The following is a 27023-nucleotide window of genomic DNA, read 5'->3' on the forward strand; positions in this document are numbered from 1 at the left end:
TCCATCTCTTCTATTTGTACGATTATGGTTAAACCACGTCAATATTTTATATTCCTATTACTTTTTATCTTATTATCTCTATAGTTTTTTTTTACACGGGTGGCGGATGTATCATAATTCTAACTCATTACCGTCGCCCTGTCGATAATCGCAAAGCCCTCCTTTCGAGTAGCAGTCCCATCTGCTCCGAATCGTCTTCGCAACCCCATTCCTGCATTTAAAATATGCCGCCGGACGGCGACCTCTGCACGTGCTTCGCCTGCGAAAATTGTGGCGCCAACGGTGACCACCACGTATCCCCTGACCCGAACTGTACGCATTGCAGGAAGTCCGATCCCTCACCCTCGTCGCTTTAATATTCTTCCTCGCTCGGATGCGTTTCTGCGCCGCTGAGCGACTTGGAGAAGCTGCGGCGAGTCGTGACTGCTTCAATTAAGGGCTTCACCATCGGCGCCGGGCCTCAAGGGCGGCCTCGCCATTTTCTCCATCCCAGCTCGGCTGAGACGACTGAAGCTCTTAGCATCTCTCAGGTGACAACCTCACCTAGCTTTGAATTTTCAGTAATAAAATTTAACAGTGTAATTTGTTTAATAATGGTAATTAAGTAAACTTATGATTAATTATTCAGGACGGAGGGTGTGATTCCAAATAATGAAGCAATTATGACTGCTCTGAAGGAGACGTTGAGATATGGGCTATTTCTTTGAACTTTTTACTGGCACATTTATTTCCAGTGGCGGATCCAGGAACTTTGGTTGATGCAACAACAGCTTGTATGTCTTAAGCTTTCACAATTCACGCAGATTGTACACGGAGATCAGTCATGTAGTGGACATATATTTTCTTTCCTTATTCAAGCCTATAAGAGAGCATTGCCAGTTTATCTTCCAGTGTATCTGATTCCTGCCCTTATAGTTCATCGGCAAGATCTCTTGAAAAGGTGATTCATCATATGATTTACTTTCTTGATTATCTTATTTTCTATACTGGTGATGCTTTACGAAGATGTGATCAAGTGCTATCATCTTCTGGTTTGAATTTCCAAGAAAGCAGAATTGATTTGACTGGGAAGAAGTTTTGAGATTTAAATATGTGGCTTTCGGATTCACCACAAGTCATTTTGTTGGTAAGCTTAGATAGCAGCCTATGCATTACTAATTTAGGAACTGTCTTATTGTTAATCAATATACGACAGGTTTTGTGTAGCACGTATTTGACTGGAATAGGAATTTAAATCACTAGTAAATTTCTGGTGTTATTATGTATTACAAAGTGGAGCAACAGAAACATGTTGATCTATGATTGTTGATTCCCTACGTATTTCTGTTGAAGAACTCCTAATTTTGTCTTGTTTTTTCTCTGCTGTCTTGTTAGCGGTTGGCTATGCTGAGTACTGAGACTCTATCACCATCACCATTCTATCTTATGATACTAAATTTCGTGTGTACGTATATGCATGTTGGATTCCTATAATGTTGTCATGATTAAGCTACTTACAAAATATACAAATTGGATATGTGCCTATAAGTTAGTGTAATCTTGGTTTTTGTTTCTGCTCCCTATGTGTTTATAAATGCAGGCATTACTCTGTACTACTAAAGGCCCTTCTTGGTACTGCAAGATCAAGGTTGTTTCTTTCCGTATATTGCTCATCTGCATGGTTAGCAGCTATTTTCTTCTATCTTACGTTCTGATGGTACCATTTACATGAATACTGCTATTGGGAAAGATGTAGATGAGAACCCGGGAAGTGTCTTGATTTGGTTATTAAAACTGCCCTTCCTTTTATAACCTTGTGATAAGTGTTCAATATTATTTGTCCTTTGAAAATTTATTTCCATGGGGCATGAAGACCAGACGTAGGGACTGATGGAACTGGAACTGAAACACGGTACAAATTCTTTTAGAGAACATAGGAAGCCAATGGACATAGGATATAAAATGGACCCAAGACCAGGCCACAGACTTACTTGAAACATAGTTGCCAAGGTGGCAATATCCCAAAACAATCGTGCAACGCCATGTGGGAAACTTAAAACATGTGGCGTCGTGTTAGAGATTGATTATAATTTATACCAGATGGGATGTAATGGATCCTCAAAAACTTGGAGACTAGATTAATAAGACCGGTTTGTTCATGTTTCGTTTTATCTTCTGTGGGATAATAGTCCCCTGAACCATCGGCTACAGGACAGATTAGAGAATCTGATATTTCAAGGCATAAATAGGTTGCCATAATCTAGTGATGTTGGACAATTTACTGAAATAGAATTCGCTAATCGTCTGGGTTCACTTCCTCAAGGTACCCTGGAGGAGGGCAGTTGGTTTTTTTTCTTATCTTTTAAGTTGTTTTTACCCTGAAATCCCTCAACCCGCTTCACGAACATGGATTCAGTTCTTGTTATCAATTCAAAATGTTGAATCAATGTAGTTTAACCGTATTGTTACTTGTTATCCCTTCTAGTTTTGTTGAGAAAATTGATCTTTCATTATTCAGAAAGCGCTTCTCTTGTTGTTCTTCAGGACATGGACATGCTTTCTGTTTAGGATTTTCAGGAGGTGTAACATACCGATGGTTGCAATGGGGACGGTATGAACTTTCTTCAACTCTTTTAATTCGGTTCCAAGATAAATTTAATATCTTTGCTCATGGAGTCTCAATCGTATTGGGCAGTTCCCGACTGGTCTAGCCTTGGCCATTGAGAAGAAGAGCAGACGATTTGAGATTTCACTCTACTGTTTTATCCACAGCAATCATAATGCATTGTTATGCACAAGAGAGGGACGCGTTCAGTTCGAAATACTTGAAAAAGTAGTTAGGAAGTAGTTACAGCGTTTTCGGTTTAGACTCAATTTGTTAGAGATTTCCTTTCGTGCCATAACTATCACATTTTGTTACTAAAGTTGAAGGGAATTAATATACCAGGCGAGTTTGACACACTGTTGCGTCTCCTTCCGCACGAATACAAGCGATATTTTTTTTAATCTGATCTAAATTGCTGGGAGGGAGATTTAAACTCGGGTGCATGTACTCTATTGTCAATGCTAGTTCTACGTGATTCTTCGACTAATATATTCAACGATCCTCAATGCTACGAATTAATGGTAAGACCAAAAGAAAACATAAAAACTAAACAAAACCAAAGCATTCCTATTCATAATGCCAAAATCTGCAGTACAAATACCCTAAATACAAGACGAACAAGAGCAAGTCCGATCCACCATATGACCCGAATCACACTTCGTCTTCATGAAGCAGCATATTGGGTATTCCCTTACTAACCGGAAAGCGGCGACCAGTCTCAGGGCAAACGAGCGCACCCTCCTCGAGATGAAGCTCCAAAAGGGCATGGTGGAACTTGCGAAGAAAATCTTCAGAATAAAGCGTAGAAGGCTCAACCTCCTCAGGGAGCTCAACATAGCCCATACTACGAGCGGCATTGACAAGGGCCTTCCACTCGATCTTAGGGAACATGTTCCTGAGGAATTCAGGGTTGAAATCGACCGGCTTTTCAACCACCTTCTCTATTTCAATGCGCAGAGGGAAGCCGTTGGTCACACCTTTGATGTTTGACGACAGCATGTTGTGGGTTAGCAGCCTCATCTTTCTTACTATCTAACCTAAAATGCAGAGTGAGTTCGCCTCGAGGACCTCAAGTCATAGATTAATACCAATAAGACACAGCAATGTTTCCTGTTTTCGCAATTAGATTCGGCATGTGTTTTTGCTTGTTCTTGGTGTTGAAAAATGTACTAACTCAAACATTGGCTAAAAACATCTAAAGAGGAGGCTAAGGAGACAAATGAACATCAAATTCACCAAAATTTACAAGGTTTATCAGTACAATACAATACAATACTACAAATTAATTAAACAATCCCAAAGCTAATTAAACAATGCAGATTTAATCCAAACACAGAGCTACATACAGAGTGCATAAACAGGGCAGAATCGATTCTCCTAAAAGCACCTAACTTTGGCAATTCATAAACCTAAATTATGTGCTTCTGATTCTCCGAGAAGTAGAAAGGGGAAAATGGGGAAGTTGGGTAAGAAAAATACCTGTGATTCTCCGAAGTGGGGTCCGCAATTTCTGGACGCCGGGAACTGAGAGAGAGAAGGGGAGAGAGTGCAGAGAGTCGGAGAGGGAGGTGAGCGCTTACGACTGTGGAAGGAGAAAAGAATTAGGGTTTATTTCATGGTAGAGTTACCTAAATAACCTTACCTTAATTTTTCTAGGAGTTTCTTTTTCTTTTCTTTTGGCTTCTAGGAATTAAATTTTTATTGGCTTGCATTGACTGTTGCACCAGACGCATCTAGTTCGATTCCTCACTCATACACTATCGCTTGTACACAAAAACATGTATTTTGAGGTTGAATTCATTTTAGGCAAAATTGTTTACACGGCTTTTAGCTTAGTTAGTTAAAAATATTTTTTTTTGCATTTGAGTTCCTAAGTATGATTTTTCCTCTTCTAATATCGCTTCTCAAAATTTGAAATTATATTAGAATTTATTTAAACTTTCACTTTTTCTCTTTAGAGCTTTTTACTTGCACGTTGAAATAAAGGTTGAAAGTGTTAGTTCGTGGTTATTCTTGTTGGAAAGCTGGAATACTCTTTATATATTGTTGTAGTTTCCCCTTAATTCCGTTGTACATCGCACATTTTATGTCAACTTGCAACTGGAATACTCTTGATTCCATCTCTGTGAATTTTCCCGGATTCGGGAGGATGAACTGTTGTGGCAAAGCCACCAGCTGATCCATTAAAAAAAAAAAAAAACCTATACTGCATTAGGAGATAAAGAATTAAAAAGTTTAAGTGCTTTTGTCAAATTTATAAGCTATTTGATATGGAACTAGCAGCTGGGTCTTCTGGTGTGGTTGCTGATGCCAAACCTTACACTTGAAAATTGATATCAAACTTTGACAAATCGTTGATTATTAGTCTTTGATACCAACTTCATGAGACTTTCCATCAAAACTAACCATGTGACGTGAACATAATTAAAATGGGTTTGTAAGATGTGGCCCATTGGTTACAATTTAGTCCTAAAACCAATATGTGGCCCATTGGTATAATACCACATTTTGTGGGTTTGTAAGATGAAATTTAGTTTTGTAAACAACAAAATTAATTGATTTCTACTCACAACAAATTACAATTGTGCTTATAGTCACTTAAATACAATTAAATAAAATAAAAGTAGACCATCAATCTTGATTGGGTTGATATTAGCTTGATATGAACACCCACCACTTGTACAGAGCAAACCCATAAACTGTGGCATAAGCAACCAATCTCAGAGGATACTTTTTGAATCTGCAAAAGGATATAATGCTCCTACAAGTCAGAACTCAGGGACTGCCTTATAAACCACTGATCTTTCTCCGCAATTAGATAATTGTTATTTGCACTCAAAAAATCTAATTATGCGCCCCAAACTTTCAATATTTAAAAAAAAAAACACTCTTACGAAAAGTGCACAATTAAAATTTTATAGTGCCAATGATAATTACCTTAGTTAATTTACATTATGATTTTCTTGAAGGTCTATGAATTGAGAACATATGAACCCATGAACACGAAATCTAGTTCGATATATCCGAGTCATGCAAAAATTATGTGTAAAGAGCCACTTAGTACGGTATAGTGATATTCCTCTTCATTTGTAAGTGAGATTTTAGGTTCGATTCTCGTCAAATGTAAATTTTGATAAGCTCATATTTATATATATTTTATATCAAATTTACTTGTCTTTTCTTAGTTAGTTCCTTATATTTTTGAGCTATTTACTTTGTTTTTGTGTTTTGTAGGATTTGTCAAGCAAAGAAAAGAAAAATAGCACAAGTGGAATTTTAAGTAACAAATTCGTCAAAACTGCCTGTGCAGGTCAGCTGACTTTGGAAACAAGTTGCGGACAACTCAGAATGAATTAGACAATGACCCTTATATGCTTGGAAAGCTACGGATGTCTATTTTATGGAGCATTTTGCGGATTGTTAATATCATTTTTCTATAAGAAGTTATGGCCGTTTTAACACTTAAAGGTTCCCAAGAGGCTGATCAGTTTGTAACTGACCAAAAAGCATTGAAAGCAATAAATCCAATAAAACTAGCAGCCAAAACTGATGTAGCCAAGAACAAGCCAGCTGACACCTATTCAAATATTAGAGGAAATGGAAAATTAAGTGGGAGTAATGGGCATAAAGGCTGCCCAAAGAGTTACAATTGTTTTAGCATTTCCTCTCACTTATTGTCATCACTAAATGGCTGTTAGTGGGGTGAGTTATGGAGAAAAAATTGTGGCAGCAGAAAAGAAGAAAAGGGCTGCAGGTTGCAGCGGCAAAGAGTGGAAAAAAAGGTGAAAAAAAAGATAGAAAAAAAAGATAGAAAAAAAAGGAAGGAAAGCAAGGAAAAAAGGCAAGGCTGCTGCGTTGGGGAAGGAAGGAAAGGAAGGAGGAAATCTTGGCATTCTCTTCTTTCGGTTTTATCTTCTCAAACTCATGTCTTTCTTTTGGTTTAATTTCAGAATTATGTGTAACTAATTTTTAGTAGTTAGGGGCTGTTTTGAAGCCCCGAATATGATTGCAAGTTTGTTATGACATTTCATTTGAATTACTTGTATGAATGGATGAAAATTGGTTCACTACTTGTCTCATTGATGAATTCTTTATGTGTTTTCCACGGATGCATACTTAGTAAGCATATCTAGGATTCTAATGCTATGAATATGTGTGCGCCTGCCCTTGTCGAATGAGGACCTACATATGTTCTAGAGTAGTACTTTTTAATTGCGATTAACATGTGAATCAATTTCTAGGATAAGTAAGACAATGCTAGTACTTATGATGCCTTGTGATGACTCAAACTCTTTTCTTTCTTAATGATTTCTACTTGTTAAATCTATGAACACGTCATTCTAGATTGCATGCTAGGGACTAAGTTAAGTTGAAAACGCCATTCTCTTAACATACCACATAAGAAAGAGTAATAGGTTGAGTTTTAACATTGAGCCAACTTGAGCATCTTCATCTAGAAATAGAAGGAATTTCAATGAAACATAACATGTTTGCACGATTATTTGGTGGTGGATAACACTTCCCCAACTCATTTTCTTAACTTGTGAAATACAATCTATTTTTATTATTTGAAATCTGTCTCTGTCCTGTTTTTGTTCGATTTAATTTAAATATCAAATCAACTCCAAAAATCCCAAAAATTTGTTTGAGTGTAGCTCTGTGTGTCTAGTTTCTGCATATAAAATTTCGTAGACTTTAGATAAGTATAAGTCGGTCTAATAATTTTTTTTCGGTGGCTGGTCAGTAGGGACAACATCCCAGTTTTTGTGACATTTTAAGTAGTTAGATAAAACAATTTTTTGCGGGAAAGACCCTTATTTTCATATGCTACAATTGACAAATCTTAGTGTTAATAAGGAAAATCAATAAGACATTTGTGTGCAACTTTTGGTGTGCTTTTAAACCTATCAAATTTGAACCACATTATTGTTAGCTCATTGTGAGGCTTAGGCCACTCCTTCACCCCCTTAATGTAGATAATATCGTTTGTTAAAAAAAAAAATTATTATAGATACCATATTATTCAACCACGAGTTCAAAAGTTTAAAATGTCAAGAAATGAACTGAGAGTATAGCAACCATAGGGAAGCAATCCTAAAAAAGCAAATATGCAAAACAACATGCTCATGAACCAAAAGAGCGAGTCTTATTTATTTATTTATTTTTTAATACAACGATATATTTAGAATAAAGAGTAGGGTAATACATTGTTTTCAAACTCGTCACTCACAAGATTCGAACATAAGACATCTCTTGTAAAAGTGAAAAGAATATAACTAGATCATCGTATTAAGTGATACAACAACCAATCTTATTAAATACATACAACTCTAGTTTATATAATGTTTGATGAGGTTTTTGTTTTGCAAATTAACATTTAATAAGGTTAGAAAACTAAAAGTTGTTTGTATTATAATTAAAAAAATTTCGACGTGAAAGTATACAATTCACTTTGGAGTGGGTCAAAACGATCGGTTAAAGAAGTACAATATAATACAATAAAAGAGAAAATTGGTTGAATTTAGGGTTGTAAACAAGCCGAGTCAAATTGAATATCACTCTACTTAAGCCTTGTTTGTTTAAATTTTTTTTAGCTCAAGCAAGGTTTGGCTTAGTTCTTAGACAAGTTGAGCTCAAGCGAGCTTAAAATTTTCAAGCTTGATATCAATTTTGAGCTATTTACTATAATATGTTAACACATTTTCAAGCTTGATACCAATTTTGAGCTATTTACTATAATATGTTAACACATTTTCAAGCTTGATATCAAATTTGAGCTATTTACTATAATATGTTAACACATTTTCAAGCTTGATACCAATTTTGAGCTTAAAAATTCAACTTGATAGCACATTTTCATACTAGAATTCATATTAAACATAAACAAGTTAACACAAAATCTTCAAACATGATATAGGGCATAACGCATGAAGTTTATTTAGAAACAAAAGAAAACGGCGGGACATAATGTCAATCTCCATCTTTAAAAAAAATCAAATTGAAGATATACTTAGAAAGACATAAACATTAATATTGAAAAACAAAATCTCAATCATGGTCTTTCATTTCAAGTAAACTTCTTGTATACAAGCCACTTAGTACTACGGTATAATAGTATTTTTCTTCATTTATAAGTGAGAGGTCTTAAGTTCGATTCTCACAAAAAACGAATTTGAAGCACATTATTGCTAGCCCATTATGAGGTTTATCTCGATCCCTACCCCGGCCTTTAGTGTAGATAATATCGTTTGTTCAAAAAAAAAAAAAAAAAAAAAAAAACTTCTTGTATAGAGAATCTAGTTCGATCTGTCTTATAAAAACATACTAGCAACTTACGAGCTTTATGAACGAACGTATCAATGTTTAAGCTTGATGTGTTCCTATCAAGCCGAACTTAGGCTTGACTTGCTTCCTTCACGAGCCGAGCTTCAATAAGCCAACACGAGCCAAACCTAATGCAAGCTTGATTTGCTTTACAACTCTAGCCAGACGATTTCCCGTTCAGCATGGAGATTAACTCTAGCCTTAATTTTCCTTAACCAACTAGTTCTTAATTTAATAATACCTTAATACAATTCGCTCATGGCCTCAATTCAGCCTAATGGACTGAATAGTTCGGGTCAAATAATTTTTCTTTTTATAGAAGTGATATTTTTACGAACTTCAAATGCAAGGTCTTGCATCAATCAATCAATCAATCAATCAAATCATATAACACAATATAGACATAGAATACAAATACGTATGCATTAGCGAAATCGAGGAAATCCAAACATTATTAATTGGAAAACACCACCCCACAAAAATCCCATAATTCTAAACAACTAACCTTGTTATTAGTCCAGATCTTTGAGCAATTTCAGAGGCTCTTTCCTCGAATGAAACCGGAGAGGTCCACCGGGAGCAGTCGCGGTCAAAGTAAACCCAATCAGGCAAAAGCAGCGCAGCAATTCCCAGCACACCAACCACGTACGTTAACATCATCTTCTTCAAGGACTGAGTACATAGTCCAACTACCACTATTACCACTGCTAACCAAACAAGTGAAGACCTGAAAACGGCATCGTTTGCCATGGAAGTACTTCAGAGACAGAGACCAGAGGAAAGCTTAGTGAAGGCGATAGAGACGAAGGTGGAGAAGATGGATGGGAATATAATAGGAAGGACTAGTGTGCGGGTGGGGATGGAGGAAATGGGCATGGTTGGGTGGTGGTAGCGGCCATGCCACAGCAAAGTTCTGAGGATTTGCTTCACAAAATTAAGGGTAGAGAAGTGGTTAGAAAATGCTTTCAATGCAAACCCAACTGTTGTTATAAATGCATTTTATATTGTCACCACTCTTTCTGGGCATGTATGCTTTTGCTTAGCTGTGAAATGCATGGGGAACGCCACGTAATCCCCAAGTTTTACACCTTTTTTGGGTGCAATTTGATCTCTTCTTTCTTTTTATTTTTTTATTTTTTTAATGTGGGCATGGTTGTCACTTAATACAATAGTTAAGTGATGTTTCTCCTTATCCGTAAGTGAAATGTCTTTAGTATGAATCTTGTAAATGGTGAATTCGATATTAATTTATTTCCTTGCTTATTCGTTTATGTCAAAGTGTGCAGGGTTTTTGATTTTGGCCTAGACAAGTTCGGGTTGTTGGTTTTGTAATTTAAACTTTAGATCAGACAAGTATGTGCTACTTATTATTATAATCTAGCGGTATTCATCTTCACATTAAGTAGAAGATCTTGGTTCAAATTCCGTGAATGACGAGTTCAAAACTAATTTATTATAACTAATCCATCATGTGGTTTAGCCCAAATTTCCTACCTCTTGGTGTAAATACATCATTATGTAAATCGAATAAACCATTTTGTTTTTAATTTTCAATTTAAAAAAAAAAACTAAAAACTTGTTTGTAATGTTTTCTATTTCAAAAAAAATAAAAACCAAAAAATATTTTTCTTTTTAAAAATTGATTGATTTTGATTAAAATAAAAAATATAAAATCAGAGGTTATTTGATAACCATTTTGTTTTCCGTTCGCTTTTATGAAAACTGAAATCTTGTGTGGTAACTATTTTTAGTTTTCAGTCTAAAAAGTGAAAACTCATGGCCAAATTTTAAAAACTCAAAAAAGTAGTGTTTGTTGCAGTCCTATTAAATTAGGAATGTGATTGTGTAAATTCTAACATATCTAGGATATCCTTATGAGATTCTACCTTAGAGTTGTAATCCTATTAAGTTAAGGAATTAACCTTCCCTACTATTATAAATAAATGCACAATGGGGTGGAATGAAATACACCTCACAATTACACATCTCTCTTCTCTCTCTATGCGATGCACCCCCTCTCTCTATGGCCTCCATAATTGTTTAGTAAATTATGCCTATAACACATTATCAACACGCTCTTGATGTTGCACTAAAGAGAGTTTGATCTTTAATTAGGGAAGTATTACGTTTTAATCATTCTTTTTATAATTAATTTATTATTTTATTGAATTGATTTACATGTTATTGATTCAATTTATTTTTTCTTTGTTAAACGTGATACAACTCATTGGAGATGCAATTTCGGCTTTTCGAGAAGGATCTTGTACAAATTCAAAGGCTTTTATCGTTTTCTACCAATTAGGTACGCTTAAAATAAAGGGAGATATTTGAAACGATCATGAAAAATGAAAACATTTTTCATGATGCATGAACCCCCTACATTTATATTTACCTTCCTATATATATATAGTCTATGTTTCATATATTTGTTAATACACACACACACACACACACACACACACATACACGTTTCATGCATTATGCAATTTTTTCTATGTGGAATTTATGAGTCAAAGAATTTAAAGAAGTTAGAAGCAATTAGGATTTTTCAAATCCTAGGAATTTCGAAAAAAAAAAAAAAGGAAATTTAAATTTGGGAAATCTTCGGCTGAGTCACGGCCTGGAGCCATGCCGCCACGTACCGCCAAGCCGAGCCTGTATTACTTCAATGCATTCTCACTTATTGCCTTTTCCTGCTGTACTTCCATCTGCTTTCATCGCCGAACTACGTTGCTTTTGCTTCTACTATTTCTATTACTGAAGCTGACGCACTTCTCAAATGGAAAGCCATCATTCAAAACCAAACCCATCTCCAAATTCTCCCCTCTTGGACTTACTTTCCCAGTAATAATGGTGCCATTAATTCTTCAAGCAATTCTAAAACGCAAGTACCCCCATGCTTCTGAACGGGTATTTCATGCAATGATGTGGGAAGTGTCACTATAATAAACCTTACCAATTCAAGTATACAAGGTACACTACATGAATTTTCATTCTTGTCCTTCCCCAATCTTGAGTACCTCAACCTCAGCTACAATAATCTCTTTGGTGACATTCCATCTCAGATCAGTTCCCTTTCCAAACTCAACAATCTCAGTCTCTCTAACAATCAGGTTTTTGGGAGTATTCCACAAGAGATATGGAACTTGAAATCTCTTGTGCACATAGATTTGTCTAAGAATCAACTTAATAGTTCAATCCCAACATCCCTAGGTGATCTCACAAACCTTAACAATCTCGATCTCTACAAAAATAATCTTTCTGGTTCTATTCCTAAAGAGATTGGTAACTTGAAATCTCTTGTATGGCTTTACTTGATTGAGAATCAGCTCATTGGTACAATCCCAACTTCCATAGGTGATCTCACAAACCTTACCATTCTCGATCTCTACAAAAATAATCTTTCTAGTTCTATTTCTAAAGAGATAGGTAACTTGAAATCTCTCTACTTGAGTGAGAATCAGCTCAGTGGTTCAATCCTAACATCCATAGGTGATCTCACAAATCTTTCTATTCTCTATCTATCGTATAATAATTTTTCTGGTTCTATTCCTAAAGAGATAAGTAACTTGAAATCTCTTGTTGAGCTTAGTCTGTGTGTAAATCAGCTCAATGGTTCAATTTTCGCTTCAATTGGTAACTTGAGTAACTTGGAACATTTATCATTGTTTAATAACCATTTTACTGGTTATTTACCCCAAAATATTTGCCACAGCAGGCAACTCAGAAATTTTTCAGTAAGCAACAACCATTTGACTGGTCCTATCCCCAAAAGTTTGAAAACATGCATGAACTTATTTAGAGTTCATCTTGATGGGAACAAATTGACAGGAAATATATTTGAAGACTTTGGTGTTTATCCAAATCTTTATTTTCTAGATCTGAGCCACAATAATTTTTATAGGGAAATCTCACGAAACTGGGGACAATGCCCACAATTAGAAACCCTACTGATTGCTGGAAATAACCTTACTGGTAGCATAGCTCCTGATATTGTCAATGCACAAAAATTCATAAACTCGATCTTTCTTCAAATCGCTTAGTTGGGGCTATTCCAAAGGGATTTGGGAGAATGACTTCTTTACAGAAGTTGATGTTGAATGGAAATCAACTTTCGGGTTGTATACCCTTAGAATTTGGATCACTAATTGATCTTGAATATCTCGACTTGTCATCAAACAAATTCAATGGGTTTGTTCCGAGCAATTTAGGTGTCTTTCTCAGATTGTACCATCTAAATTTGAGCAACAACAAATTTTTCTCACAAACTTCCACTTGAATTGGGGAAGTTAGTTCAATTGACCGAACTTGATTTAAGTTACAACTCACTTGAAGGAAGTATACCACCAGAAATCACCAATATGGAGAGTTTGGTGACGCTCAATAATTCCCACAACAATCTCTCGAGTTTCATACCATCAACTTTTGAAGGCATGCACGGCTTGTCATATGTTGATATATCTTACAATGAATTGGAAGGTCATCTTCCCAACAATAGTGCATTTCAAGAAGCTCTACCAGAAGCTTTACAAGGGAACAAAGGATTGTGTGGCAATGTTAGATCTTTGCAACCCTGTAAGCATGGCTCAAGAAGGAACCACAAATGGGTATTTGTAATCACTTTCACCCTTCTAGCAGCAGTTTTCCTTCTTTGTGCTTTCTTTACAATTGTCTTCATGGAAAGAAAGAAGAAGCATCGGGATAAAGGAGAAAAAAACATGCATGAAGAAGAATGGTTCTCAGTCTTGAATTTTGATGGAAAGTCAATGTATGAGGAAATCTTAATGGCGACAAAAAACTTTGATTTCATATATTGCATTGGGAGCGGAGGACAAGGAAGCGTCTACAAAGCCAATTTGTCATGTGGCAACATAGTGGCTGTGAAGAAACTCCATCACTTGTGGGATCACGAGAAGAATTTGGAGAATGGATTCTTGAATGAAATGAGAGCATTAACAGAGATAAGACACCGGAACATTGTGAAGCTTTATGGTTTTTATTTGCACCACCGACACTCGTTCTTGGTGTATGAGTTTTTTGAAAGGGGTAGCTTGGCTAAAATTTTGAGTAAAGATGAAGCTACAGAAGTGAGGTGGAGAAAAAGGATGAATATTGTTAACAGTGTAGCTCATGCCTTGGCATATGTCACCAATTGTGCACCGGACATATCAAGTAAGAACATTTTGTTGGATTATGAATACAAGACCTCTATTTCAGACTTTGGCATTGCTAAGTTTTTGAATCGAGACTCAACGAATTAGACTGCCGTTGCAGGCGCATATGGATATGTTGCACCCGGTAAAGTGGTTCTATGTTCTATATATTCTTTTGTTTTTTCTTTGAGACAATGATTCTGACATCTTGCATAAATTTCTTAATTTATTCTTGGATATTTTTGTTCAGAATATTATTCCTTTTAGTCGTTAGGCAGGAGTTATATTTTTATTTGGAATAGAACTTTGAGATTATGTACAAGATAATTTGGTTGTTATTGGTGATCCAGAATCTATTTCTTTTATATTAAGAATAATTGGTGATCCAAAAAAAATCTCTCTTCCAATTTTCTTCACGATGACAAAATGTTCTAACCATTGAAGTCTCTGATATAGTTTATGACATGCCTATACTAATAATCCCACTACTATGAGCTTATTCCGAGCAGAGCTTGCATATACAATGGAAGTGAATGAAGAAAAATGCAATGTTTATAGCTTTGGAGTAGTCGTATTGGAAATAATTATAGGGAGGCATCCTGGAGATTTTTTCTCAACATTCTCATCAGTGCCTTCTTCGTCCTTGTTGTCATCATCATCTGCATTACCAAACCGTCAAATGCCAATTATGGATGTTCTGGACCAACGCATTTCGCCTCCAACGCATCAAGAAGTAGGGGAAGTTCTATCTCTTGTGAAGGTCGCATTTTCATGCTTGAATCCTAGCCCGCAATCTCGTCCAGCAATGAAACAAGTTTCTCAAATCCTCTCAACTCAGAAGCTGCATTTGTCGAAGCCATTACATGTGATAACCTGTGGTGAATTGTATGCTCTTGATCCTTTGACTGTCTGAGAATCAGAGAAAGTGGGAATTTCCTATAAATAAGTTTCCCACTGTCGAGTCTTCTTTTTAGAAGAAAATTAGCAAGTGTACCCGCACGTTGCTGTGGTGTTTGAAAACATAATTGAATATGCAGAAGTCTCAAAAAATATACGCGCCAAAGAATGGTGTTTATATACATATATTACATCCATGTCCATGTGTTAAGGAAGTGCTATTTACATTCATATATTACATGACAAAAATTGGAAATATGGGTGTGCCATTCTTAAGGATTGCTTTTCAAAAGCTATGGCTCTACCCCAGAGATTGTTTTATGTGTACAATTTTACCAAGTTAAAACAATCCAGTTTTGTTTCACTAAAGACACCCAAATTCGTAACTTCGTTAATGATGTCTCCTTCGTTTTCTACGACAACGTAGAAGTAAAAATTAAGAGAAGGAAATTAAAAACAGAATTGGATCACTTATGAATTGAATCACACTAAGTTGCATATGAATTGAATTGAATGAAAATCTAAAGATGAATGAGAATTTGTCATAATCTAACTCTAAAAATTTTCAATATGCCAAATTTCATTTGTAGGCACCAAATCAAATTGACAAAATTAAGTTGGGTCTTTCATATTCTCTATTGGTTTTCAGTATGCCAGATTTCTAAATTTTACTTCAGGCAGGATTAATATGCACATCTCTACCAGTATATAGTTCCGCTAAATTGATTTTTACTCAAATGTCTCACAGTATTAATGTAAATAGGGGAAAATATAACAAACATCCTTAATCACAAACAGAGCATAACTGAATGTCATGTATGTCACAACGCAGAATTCATCCAACTGAATTGTGTTTCTAGTTGATTATATATCAAAACTAAATAAAACTATCAAGCATATGAAGATAAAATGCACACCTGGGATATCAGTCTCACAAAATCGCAGCATAAGGAAGCAGATGGAAGTACTCAACGACTGTTGTAACTGCCCAGCTGTTGAAACTCTTTTGTACCAAAGGACCCCGCAGCAAAGTCCAATTGTTAAACAGGCAGGAGAACTTAGAAAAAAGTATAATAAAGATAGAAAATTAAGAAAAATTCCATGATATACCAGAGCATAAGGAAGATTCAACCACCAAGGATCAATATCATTCTTTGATCAATTGCCACTGACTTTGTTAGCCACTGATTCCTTTTCAGCTTCTTGGAATAATACTTACTTTCTGGTGCAAGGAAGGGAAAGAATAATCTATACGAATGCCGACTTATTTCCAACTTCAACACCAACCATTCTGCATCACTGTTGAAAAAAAAAATGTATTATAGGTTGATCAAATACTGCTATGTAGTAGTGTAATTTCATATTAAGAGCTTTTTGTCACCTGTAATTTGTTAAGCTTTTGTTTAGATTCAGTTGGCAAAAGCTTTATTGTATCGCACACAGAATTTTGAAGAAAGCATCAGAAAGATGAGCAAAATTGAAGTCATTGTTACTCATATCGGATAAGTCTATTACATGCTGCATTTTCTTTTTATGCGTGCCTGATCATTTTATATTTGTGAATCTCATGTCATAGCGAAGCTTAATGAACAGCTCAAAGAAACAAAATTGTAAAAAAGTTAAAAAGAAAATGCAGCATGCAAATACCAACAAAAAGTAACGCGTGTAATAGACTTATCCAATATGAGTACATAAATTCTTAGAATGATATCAATATCAAGACGTCTTATACCTGAAAAATTGCAGAATGTTCTCAATCAGCAGGAAGAATTTTTACATTATGCTTGTGGGCAAGAGGAAGAACAATAGGGCCTCCAGCAATCAGGGTCTCTTTATTGGCTAATGCGATGGCTTTCCCTGCTTCTATTGCAGCCACTGTAGGCTAAGAAAAAGAGGTAACATGAGAAATTTCAGTCTCTTGATTTATGTTCATTTTAAAGTCAAATACTGTTTTTCTTTTCTGAAAATATTTTTTTTCAATTTCATTATAAATCATCAGTTGTTATGATTTGTCAGTCAACTTTGCTATCCCATCTACCTTCCCTTGTCTTTCAGTTCTTATATTATGTATTTCAAAAGTTATATGTATCGCTTCTTTTCAATAAAAAAATTGACATTTATAACTTCACTGACAAAGCAATTACCGTCAGTCCTGCACAACCTACAATTCCTGTAACTACTGTAACCGCATCTGGGTGGCGGGAAACCTGAGAAGAGAAAAATGAGCAATTCCTTGAAGATGAACAAAACAAAATTCATCAACCAAAGGCGATTGGATGCTAGGCTACCTCAAAGCTTGAACACAAACCAAGACATAAGATACTCACCAAACTTTTTAAATGGCTCAATTGTTTGCTTAACTTGACAACTTTTTCCTGCAATTCATAAATAAAATCATTAGATGTAGTAAATAAAAATTATAAAAGAAAAATTCTCACCTCAGGTATGCAACAGAGGTTAAATTTCTAATAAAAATAAATAAAACTCTTGCATCTAGCGAACCTAGTTAGTCCTCAACACGAAACAAACAGATTTTAAGCAGTTAAATGCACATCCAGCTAGGCAGCTACAAAGAAACCAATTCGAGGCTTAAACCTAGCTTATGACTACATTGAAATGACAAAGAAAATCCATATTAACAAACTGATAGAAACTTGTTTCCCACTACTAATATGGAAAATCTTACTAATGGCCAGGCCGAAACGAATATGAAAAAAAAATCACCTGAGCAGAGCCTAATCCAAATACATATTTCTCCATTGAACTCAACCCTTCAACAGAAACCTAATAAAGGCAAACCACAGTCTTGTTAATTTCCTCATCGTAATTGGGACCAAGCATAATATTCCTTGCAGACAGCGTGCTTCTCAGCTTCGGAAGAACCTCATTGTTCGGCGTTGTGCTCTCAATCTTGATTTGATTGTTGCCTTCATGGCCTTAGCTTGGTTCATTGGAGGGGTTGATAGATTGGGGTTCTGATTTTCACCATCTTCCTTGAATCTTGAATTATTGGTTGGGTAAATCGAAGATTGATTTAGTCCCCTTCTCTTTAATTTCACATCTCTGAATCAGCAAAAAAAAAAAAAAAAAAAAAAGGTTAAACAGTGCCGAATTTGAATTAAAATTGTACAGTGAAAGAAGAGGATTCGTGGATTTTTCTTGTTACCTCTGTATTTCATCACGGTTTGGTCAGTGTGATTTCTTCACGTTTATCATCCAATCTGAGACCAGTAGGCTCCTTCTTGGGAGATTGAGGCTCCTCCTTGCTTGTTTTAACATTTCGACTCTCCGATTCATCGTTCACTGGCCTTGACTTCGACTCTCCGGCCTAATTGACTCCCGCTGAGCCTCCAGCGATGCCAGAACAGCTTGAGAGTGGGGCAAATCATACGAAGACCCACCATTTTCAGCTGGAGATCCTGGGTTTTTTTTTTTCCAAATTCGGACAGGATGTCTCAACCTTAGCAGGCTGATCAGCCACCACTTTGGCCGTAGAAGAAATGGGACTGTTTTGAACCACCGGGTTCTCGTCGTCATACTTCACAGGTCGCAATCTTTTCCTCTTGGGCGCTGCAGATTCGAACCAAAGACACCAAATTTCCATCAGTCACGATTAAAACACAAAAGAACCCAGCTCTGTTTGCTCACCGAAAAACCAAGCGATTCAATCCCTTTTTCTCAGTCTCTCAGCAACCAAACGGAGCATTTGTGGTACCAAAAAAGAAATCAACAAAACCGAGAGCTCCGTGAGCTTAAATACCCACCGACGGCGGACATGGAAGTGACAGAGGAGCTAGGAAATGAGTCGTTTTCATCAAGAAAGTGAAAGAGAGAAGGCAGCGGCGAGGGAGTTCTAGAGAGAGAAACTGGTTTGAAGGAGAAGAGATGAAATTTTGGGGAGAGATTGAATTTTAGAGAGAGAACTCGAGAAACCTGAACAGGAAGGAAACGGAAAGATTTACTGGAATCTTCGAGAGAGAGGTCGAGAAATCTGAGAGAGAACGCGTCCACCATCAGCAACTCGTGTCCATTACTGACAAAACAAGGGTACAAACGGAATCAAACTGTATAATAAACAGTGATCACAGAAACAAAGAAGGGGCAAAAACGGAAGAATACTGGCGAGTCAACAGTGTTTCAAGCGTTTCTCCCTTTTAGTATATACTAGAAAGTTTTGCCCGCGCGTTGATGCGGGATTACAAATTATGTGAAAAATTATCTTTAAAGGTATAAACACATCAACTTATATCACATCTAATTGAATTACTGCAAAAACATATTGATGTACTTAATATGAAAATCCATAAACTATTGGACAATATGAAATCCAACAATCTCTAAAGATGAAAAATGAATATAGAAATTCAGCAATCTCTAAAGATGAGAAACGAACGTAGAAATCCTACCTCATATATATATATATATTAAAATAATTAACAAATTCTCAGTAAATGATCACAAAAGAGGTATAAAAAAGTAATTCAACTTCTTAATTTAAATCAGTTCTCACCATAACAAAAATAATGATATCGTTTTCACATTAACTTGGATTGATTTCGATCACCAGCATTAATAAAACCAGTGACTCCAACCTAAGCAAGCAAACGACCGAATTAGATCCAAGCCAACCAACTTCGAATTTAACCAAATAAAAAAAAATAATTACAATTAAACTAACCTCTTCTTCCCATATGAAGTAGTTGTTGTTCCCTGTTTTGCCTTTGTGAACAGTACATTGTTCACTCTCAACACACAAAATAATCCTGTGATACACGCACCAAAAGCAACAATAACAATAAACAAAACATACTTAATCTCCACATAAACATTAATCTCCAATCAGCTGACTCAATCGTTCAATGTTCTTTAACACAACTATGTGTCAATCTAACACTTTTTTTTTTTAATCATATTTACAGGAAGGAGCAAACATATACACATAACAGATGGTTAACTTTTAGCTGATAATGGAGCAATGGTAACAAACACTGCAGCTGTAACTCAAAGGTTAAACTGGTCTTGCAGTGTATGAAAAACTATTTATTCGAGTGTGAGTTTGTCAATAATTGATAAGTTTGTGCATTGATAGTTAAGACGAAAGAAAGACTAAGGCCAATCAATATTCAAATGCAATAATTTTTTTATGAAAGTGAACGGAAGACAATGTGAGAACAGCATACCTTATAATGAACGATGATCGGAGACAATGTTGTATGCAAAAATTCGTTAGCCTGTTTACTGAAGAGTAAATGTGTGAAATAGTACGCTGAAAAAGAAGAGTAAATAAAGTATAAGTTGAAATATAGACTCAGAGTCACATAGTAAAAAATTTAGGAAATAAATGAGTAAGAATAAACCGAAAAAGTATGCTACAAAAGATCAACCACTATGAATCTTCTTGTACAACAGAAAAGCAATTTTTTCTTTCTTTTCCAAAAACATACAAACTCAGCTCATCTTTTGCATAGCAAAGATGGACCCAAAGGGATAGAAAAAAGAAAAACACACATCGGAAAAAATAAATAAAAAATAAAAAGAGAAAACACTCTAGCAAACAACCATACTCTCAGAATGACCACCTCACAATTTAATTTTTTACTTTGACTTTTGCATCAACCAAACAAAGCTTATTTCATTTTCTTTCATTTTACCATATAGCACATAGACTGGAGATTGCTCAAACATAAAACAAACAAACAAACAAACAAAAAAAAAAAAATTCGAATTCAGAACAAAGCATTAACAAATGCAATATACAATTGAAATATTGAAAAACCATAACTAATTAAAACAACGGGATTTCAGAAAAGAGAACCCCAAAGAAGACACACTTTCGTTTCTGCCCACCACAGAACTTAAATCTCTGTTAACACTATCCATACCCCTCAGTGAAGCAAAACCCTAAATCCAACTAATCACAATTGAAAAACCATAACTGATTTAAACAATGAGATTCCAAAAAAGACAACCCCGTAGGAGACACACTATAGTTTCTGCCCACCACAGAGCTTAATCTCTGTCCACACACTATCCATACCCCTTACTGAATCAAAACCCCTAAATCAAACTGATCACAAAACTGGATTACTGCTCTTACTCTGTTAGACATACCCACACTTATCAATTTACACATAAATTTCAATCCTGAATCATTTGGGTTTCCAAAAAATTCCACAGAAATGCAAAAGTAGACAAATAAACTGAAACAAAATTATGTGCACTGGGGAATCAAGACTCACCCAAAATTGCTATCCAATGCCCTACAATTGAGAACACGTTCACAAAGCCCTTCAAAGGCTCATATTCAACTTTCATATGCAAAGACTCTAAGCTCCAATTGTTATCTCTCAACTCTAGTTAATTCAGCTGCATAACAGAAAGAAAAAAAAAATTATTTAACTATAATTAACTAATCTGATTTAAGATTAATAAAAAAAAAAGTCGGAAATTTCAGCTTTAAAATTACATCTCAGGCTGGAAGTCGAATAAAAAACGTAGAATTTCAAAACTCCTCACCTTAATGTCAGAAACCCGAAAAACCGGATCTCCTGAAACCAAAAAGAAAACCAAATTAAATCTGAGGCCAAAATTCCCAAAATCACAACCAAAAAATTTAAATGAAAAACCCGTTTATAAATCCAAATTTACACTCCCAAGCAAATAACATTCAAAGCCCACACCAAATCGGCAGCAGGAAACGTGATCCGCTCCAAATTTTCTGCAAATCGAGACCAAACTGACTATTTTTTTAGCAAGCGAGCGTTGTTGTCTGCAGCCTCCGACAAAAGGATCTAAACAAATTTTACTGACTTAACCATTTTTTGGAAAAAGCCGAGACACAGAGAGAACTCGAGATGGGAGAGCAAGGCCAGGATTAAGAGAAGGTTTGTGAGACAGAGATAGAATTGGAAAGAAGAGTCCAGAAAAGAGAAAAGCTGTAGTCCACGAAGAAGGGATACCCTCTTCTGAAATCATCGACGACAAACGCGTGGCAAAGGAGGGTAGCGATGAAAGACATAATCAAAGCCAAAGCACGGATCGACGAAAGGCACGTAGAATGAAACCAAAGAAATCGAAGCCGGAGAGGATGAACGCGTGGCCTCGGAGGGCAAGGAAGCCATTTTACTGTAGCAAAGATGGCAAAAAATTGGCTTAACAAACGAATTGAGGGCATTTTGGTCCGCACACTGCCCTAGAACAGTAATCAGAAGTTTGGGTTGTAGTATATATAGAATATAATTTCTTTGTAGATGTTTTCCTTGTTGTAATGTATTGAATCTAATTATTTGTCCATTGTACTCCAAGCAATACGACATTCATACTCTGATTGTTTCGACCACTGATTTCATGTATGTGCTTTTCCGTAAACAATTATAGGATGCTTTGAAATTAAAAAAAAAAAAAACATATATATATATATATATATATGTATCTTTCTGTATAATGGCATGGTTTGAAATTTCAGACACTTTGTGGTGCCATGGATCCTTGTATTATTCTGGAATTCAGCCACCGCAAGCTCAAGCTTACTTCATTTTTCATCTCTCTGTTTTTCTTTCTATTCTCTCGCCCAACTAACCAGCAAGCTCTAACCTCTTCAATAAAGGTGACTATTAGTTTCATATCGCTCTTGTTTTGATTAACTGTTACTTTCATTGAATTAATCTTGAACTCTAGATTAAAGCTAGTTTTTCGTATTGTCTACTGCCCAAGCTTTCCACGAAGGCGTGAGTGTTTTCTTCTTCCTATGTTTTTCGTATCAGTAATTTGATTACTTGGGAATGCTATTTCCTATGTTTTACCTTGCAAGTGTTTTCTTCAACTCCATTATTACAATCTATTTGATGTTGATTTGTGTGCTTTGGCTCATACGTAAATGGGGTGCTTTGTAGTTGCAATTTCTTTTTCTTAGGAGTAAACATAATCAGACTGTCGATGCAATTTTCACCATCTCTTACTTTGACGAAAATACACCTGCAAAACAATCAACACATTTGATCAAAGACCTAAGCCTCACGCGCCCACGAGGTGGGAGAGGGGTTTCGACCAATGGATCTCTGACGCCTAAGTTTCTCTAAAAAAAGTATGTGTTTAGGGCTTTTAGAGGTAGCAAAAGCTTACCGAAATTTGGTAAAGGTGGAGGTATTTATAGGAGGAGGGGCCGGCCATGGTGTTAGGGTTTTACCCTACACGTGGCGGCATCCTGTTGGCCAAGGTTTATGAAGATAATATTCTCAAGATATTAAATATGAAATAATATCTTGAGATAATGGTGTAAATATTCCTAATTGATTTAAATAGGGATTACTTACGTGAATGGAGTCAATCTTCAATTGGGAATGTATTAAAGATAGGATTTGGTATTTAATTCTTATCTTTAATGCCTTGATTTTTTCTTGCCATGGGCAAATGAGATGTGGGCAGTCGTATTCAGCTGCTGGACCTTCAAGGGTGCTAAGCTGTGGGTGGGAGTATTTGAGAAGCCTACCCATTTAATGAGGGCAATCTTGTCTTTCTTGAGCAAAAGTCCACATGTTGCCTCTAGAATTTTTGGCATTATTTTAGGCTCCACAAAATGCCCCCACACCTGCTGGGGTTGCATGTAGGAAAAGGGCAGTAGGTGTAGAAGTCCCAAACTGCATGGGTGTGTAGAGTTGTTTCCCAATTTGATGTAGGTCTCTTTGTTTGACTTGGGGATAGACTCTTCTAAGAAAAGGAAACCAATTGCCCCCAACACCTATTTAATTCTGCCTTAAGTAGAGGATGAAATAAATTTGGAGAACAATCTTCATTCCAACAATAAAGGGAGAAGCTAGAGAAAATTTGTTCCTCCTCCCCTGGCTCTCTTCTTCACTTGCCTTGTGACCGAAAAATGAGGGTCATTTGGATTACGTGATCTTTGCTCTATAAATACTACGGCTCTCTTAAAAGCTTTGAAGGGTTGTTATTACTTCTAATTCTCCATGAAGTGTTTATTTTCGAGAGCGATTTGAGCTACATGGTCGTTTATACTCTACGGGTGTGTTTGTTTGCCCTCTCTAGCTTTCACTGGACTAGACTAGATTAAGTTTTTGTGTAAGCTTGTGTTTGGTTTCAGCAGGGACTAACTTTAATGGGACAAAATGGGACTCGCATGGACTAACGGGTTCGCTAAAGGGTCTTAGCGAGACCCCCCAATTTTGGGCGGACTGCTAAGACCAATGAGCTTCGCTTCGTCTTTCACCGCTTCGCCCGTTCCGTCTTCTTCTTCCTCACTTGCTCAACCATTTTCAAAACCAGATAGCGCAGTCTGAAACCCAGAATTTGACCCAAAATTCGAAACAGCCTAGAATTTGAAACCCATTTTCAAAAATCCAACCAAGAATTCGAAACAAAAAACAAAAACAAATTTACAGAATCGTTGTGCATCTATCGTTCCATCAGCTGCACATTAGTTGTTCTAGTACCACCAAAATCCAAATCGCGCCATGGGATCTGTTGAATTTTTGATTTGTTCGTTTTGCTTAGCTGTGAGAGGGGGAGTTTTTGTTGAGGACGAGTGGGATGAGCACTGATACCTCTGCACTTAAAGGGAGAAAGAGGAAGTGAAGATGTGAGAGAAAGTGAAGAGGGAGAGATGTGTCGTCTGCAAAGTTGTGAGAAAAAGGAAAGGGGGAAGCAGTTGTGAGAGAGAAAGGGGAAGCTCCTTCCAGAAAAGAGTAGGGGGAAGCTGCAGAATATTAAAAAAAAAATTTCTAATGCTGAAGATATTTTTATAATTTAAAAATGAATTAAAAATAATAAAAAAAATTAAGAGTTTTAAAATTTTTTATTTTAGTCCGACACTACACCAAACGCTTCACTAAGTTAGTCCAGCTTAATCTAGTCTAAGCCAGTCCAGCTTAATCTCTGAAGCTAGTCCAGTCCGAGATAGTCCGGTGCAACAAACGCACCCTACTTGTTATAAGTGATCTTATATATGGCCTAGTATTAAATCCATTGTCCATATCTTGTTTCAAAATTATCAGTGGGTGGTTGGGAATGGTTCTAATAATTCTCTTTGGGTTGATAAGTGCTTGTATACACCTACTGTGGAGGTCGTTGGTTCTACTGAGCTTGCTTATTCTCTATCTCGCACTAAGGTCTCAAACATAATTCGTATGGGCAAATGGGTTATTCTTTCAATTTTTTCTTCTACTCTTCCAGAGTTGGCTAAGGAGATTTTAGATATGCCTCTTCCAGTTGATGAGGAAAATGACGTGTTAATTTGAGAAGCTTTTACATTTGGAGTTTTTTTTTTGTTTTCTAATGGCTATGAAATTGTTCGTCATCGGTTTCCAGTTAAGAGTTGGGCTTCCATTATTTGCGTCCTTTCGTTCCACCTCACAACTCTATTTTAGTTGTGAATTTGCACAACATGTTTGGTTTTGGCTCTATTCTTCCACTTATGGGTTCCTTTTCGGATTTATAGCTTGCTTTTGTGTCAAAGCGATTTTCTCCACAACTTTGAATGTATGGCTAGCAGTAGGGTCTTTCTTATTAATGGCTAATTGGAAGATGGATAACAAAGTGAAGTTTGAAAGTAAGCCTCAATCCTTTTTACACATTTGTCGTTCTACTTTGGCCTGGATTAGGCGGGTTGGAGTTTTCACTCATGGTCATTTACATGGTATTTTGGATAAGGAACTTTTCGTCTCTCTTGGGATCTTGGCTGAATCCTATAAAGCTTATTTAGCTCCTATTCTTTGGCATCCTCTTCCATTCCTTGGGTCAAAGTGAATACAGTTGACCTTACTAAAGGTAATTCGGGTCATATAGCTTGTGTTTGTGGGTTATTTTCTTTGTGATTTCTCTTTGAGCTTTAGGCATACTTCTTTCAATTGGTGCTTCATGCTGTCATCCTTACTGTGGAGTTGGCTCATACGTAGGGTTGGAAAAATTTATGGTTGAAAGTGACTCTTCTAGCATGATATCTTACTTTGCTTCTAGTTCATTATCTCTACCTTGGTCGCTCTAGACGTTTGAAAAACTATATTTCCTGGTTGCAGCACAAGGTATTCCATTGCTCTCTCATACATTTCAAGAAAGGAATGCAGTTGCAGAAAAATTAGCCTATATAGGGCTTCTAAATCATTTTCTCCTCCTTGGTCGCTCCAGACGTTTGAAAAACTATATTTCCTGATTGCAGCACACTGTATTCCTTTGTTCTTATACATTTCAAGAAAGGAATGTAGTTGTTGACAAAATAGCCTATTTAGGGCTTCTCTTATCTTCACTTGTTTGGCATGTCACATCTGCTAAAGAGATTCTTCCTTTTCTGCATTCAGATTTCTTGGGTGTGCTTGCCTACATGTTTATCTCCCCTTCTTAATATGTGATTTTCTTTTTTACTGAATCTTTTTGGAGTTTCCTTTTTGTTTTGCAGCTTGTCTTGTATGTTCTTACAATTAGGTTTTATTTAGAAGGGTTTGGCCCTATGTCCCCCTTCTTTTTCTTGTATTTTCTTTTTCAAGAGGGGTAATGTTTATGTCTCCTCCCTTTTTTTCTTGTATTTTCTTTTTCAAAGGGTAAGGTGTATGTCCCCACCCCCTTCTTTTCATGTATTTTTTTTCTTGCTTTACGACGGGTAAGGTTTATGTCCCTTCTGACTAAGAGTAACTATTTTGTCATCATATCAATAAATTGCCCTTGTAACGCAGAGGTTCTCCTAAAAAATCTTTATAATTATATAGAAAAAAATATAAAAAATTAAACATTACAAAACATCTTCTTTTGAAATGCCGTAGGCATAAAGTCTTCCTCATAGTCGTCGCCTGTGGAAATTGAATCCAAATTAAATCTCGAATTTGAAAGAGACACCAAATCCATCTCTAGTTGGACACGACAGCGATGGTGGGAACTAAATTAACGGGCTTGGCGACATCAACAACATAGTTTCTCCTGCTTACATTTTGATTTTCACTATTTGTTTTCTTTAATTTTCCTTTGAACCAACATTCACCAAAATGCAATTTCTCACAAGTTTTGCAGCCTTCTTTTGAACCTTCCTTGCTACATTTTGTTTCACAACAATGACAAATCTATCA

The 27023-nt window shown here is 36.1% G+C and overlaps 3 protein-coding genes, 1 long non-coding RNA gene and 1 pseudogene across 7 annotated transcripts; 2 read left to right on the forward strand and 3 right to left on the reverse strand.

Annotated features, from left to right (window-relative positions):
- The first annotated feature begins 50 nt into the window (after positions 1-50).
- Positions 51-2954, forward strand: LOC137742749 (uncharacterized). Its single transcript, XR_011069429.1, has 3 exons — positions 51-530; positions 629-2590; positions 2675-2954. It is a non-coding gene; the product is annotated as an uncharacterized lncRNA (long non-coding RNA).
- A 177-nt stretch (positions 2955-3131) lies between these two features.
- On the reverse strand, positions 3132-4207 carry LOC137714193 (multifunctional methyltransferase subunit TRM112 homolog A-like). The gene is made up of 2 exons (XM_068453469.1): positions 4064-4207; positions 3132-3621 (listed from the first exon to the last, which is right to left on the reverse strand). Exon 2 carries the CDS (start codon positions 3602-3604, stop codon positions 3236-3238), a length of 369 nt encoding a protein of 122 aa, XP_068309570.1. The 5' UTR covers positions 3605-3621; positions 4064-4207; the 3' UTR covers positions 3132-3235.
- Positions 4208-4968: 761 nt separating this feature from the next.
- Positions 4969-9907, reverse strand: LOC137728967 (signal peptidase complex-like protein DTM1). The gene is made up of 2 exons (XM_068467787.1): positions 9414-9907; positions 4969-5324 (listed from the first exon to the last, which is right to left on the reverse strand). Exons 1-2 carry the CDS (start codon positions 9656-9658, stop codon positions 5237-5239), a joined length of 333 nt encoding a protein of 110 aa, XP_068323888.1. The 5' UTR covers positions 9659-9907; the 3' UTR covers positions 4969-5236.
- Positions 9657-14974, forward strand: LOC137726737 (MDIS1-interacting receptor like kinase 2-like; annotated as a pseudogene).
- On the reverse strand, positions 14443-21970 carry LOC137711700 (1-deoxy-D-xylulose 5-phosphate reductoisomerase, chloroplastic-like). 4 transcript variants are annotated; one of them, XM_068450976.1, is made up of 15 exons: positions 21475-21970; positions 21198-21324; positions 20139-20224; positions 19637-19721; positions 19469-19550; positions 18723-18991; positions 18125-18528; positions 17842-18021; positions 17683-17742; positions 17286-17333; positions 17103-17165; positions 16691-16840; positions 16069-16257; positions 15876-15961; positions 14443-14970 (listed from the first exon to the last, which is right to left on the reverse strand). In XM_068450976.1, exons 9-12 carry the CDS (start codon positions 17716-17718, stop codon positions 16712-16714), a joined length of 276 nt encoding a protein of 91 aa, XP_068307077.1. In that variant the 5' UTR covers positions 17719-17742; positions 17842-18021; positions 18125-18528; positions 18723-18991; positions 19469-19550; positions 19637-19721; positions 20139-20224; positions 21198-21324; positions 21475-21970; the 3' UTR covers positions 14443-14970; positions 15876-15961; positions 16069-16257; positions 16691-16711. The 4 variants fall into 4 exon arrangements, 3 of the variants coding, with proteins under 3 accessions (XP_068307077.1, XP_068307066.1, XP_068307072.1); XM_068450965.1 differs by having other exon boundaries at positions 17683-18021; XR_011065094.1 differs by lacking the exon at positions 14443-14970 and adding an exon at positions 14985-15371 and having other exon boundaries at positions 17683-18021.
- Between the last annotated feature and the right edge of the window lie 5053 nt (positions 21971-27023).

The sequence above is a fragment of the Pyrus communis genome, chromosome 1 (assembly GCF_963583255.1).
Source record: "Pyrus communis chromosome 1, drPyrComm1.1, whole genome shotgun sequence".
In the NCBI taxonomy this organism is placed as follows: Eukaryota; Viridiplantae; Streptophyta; class Magnoliopsida; order Rosales; family Rosaceae; genus Pyrus; species Pyrus communis.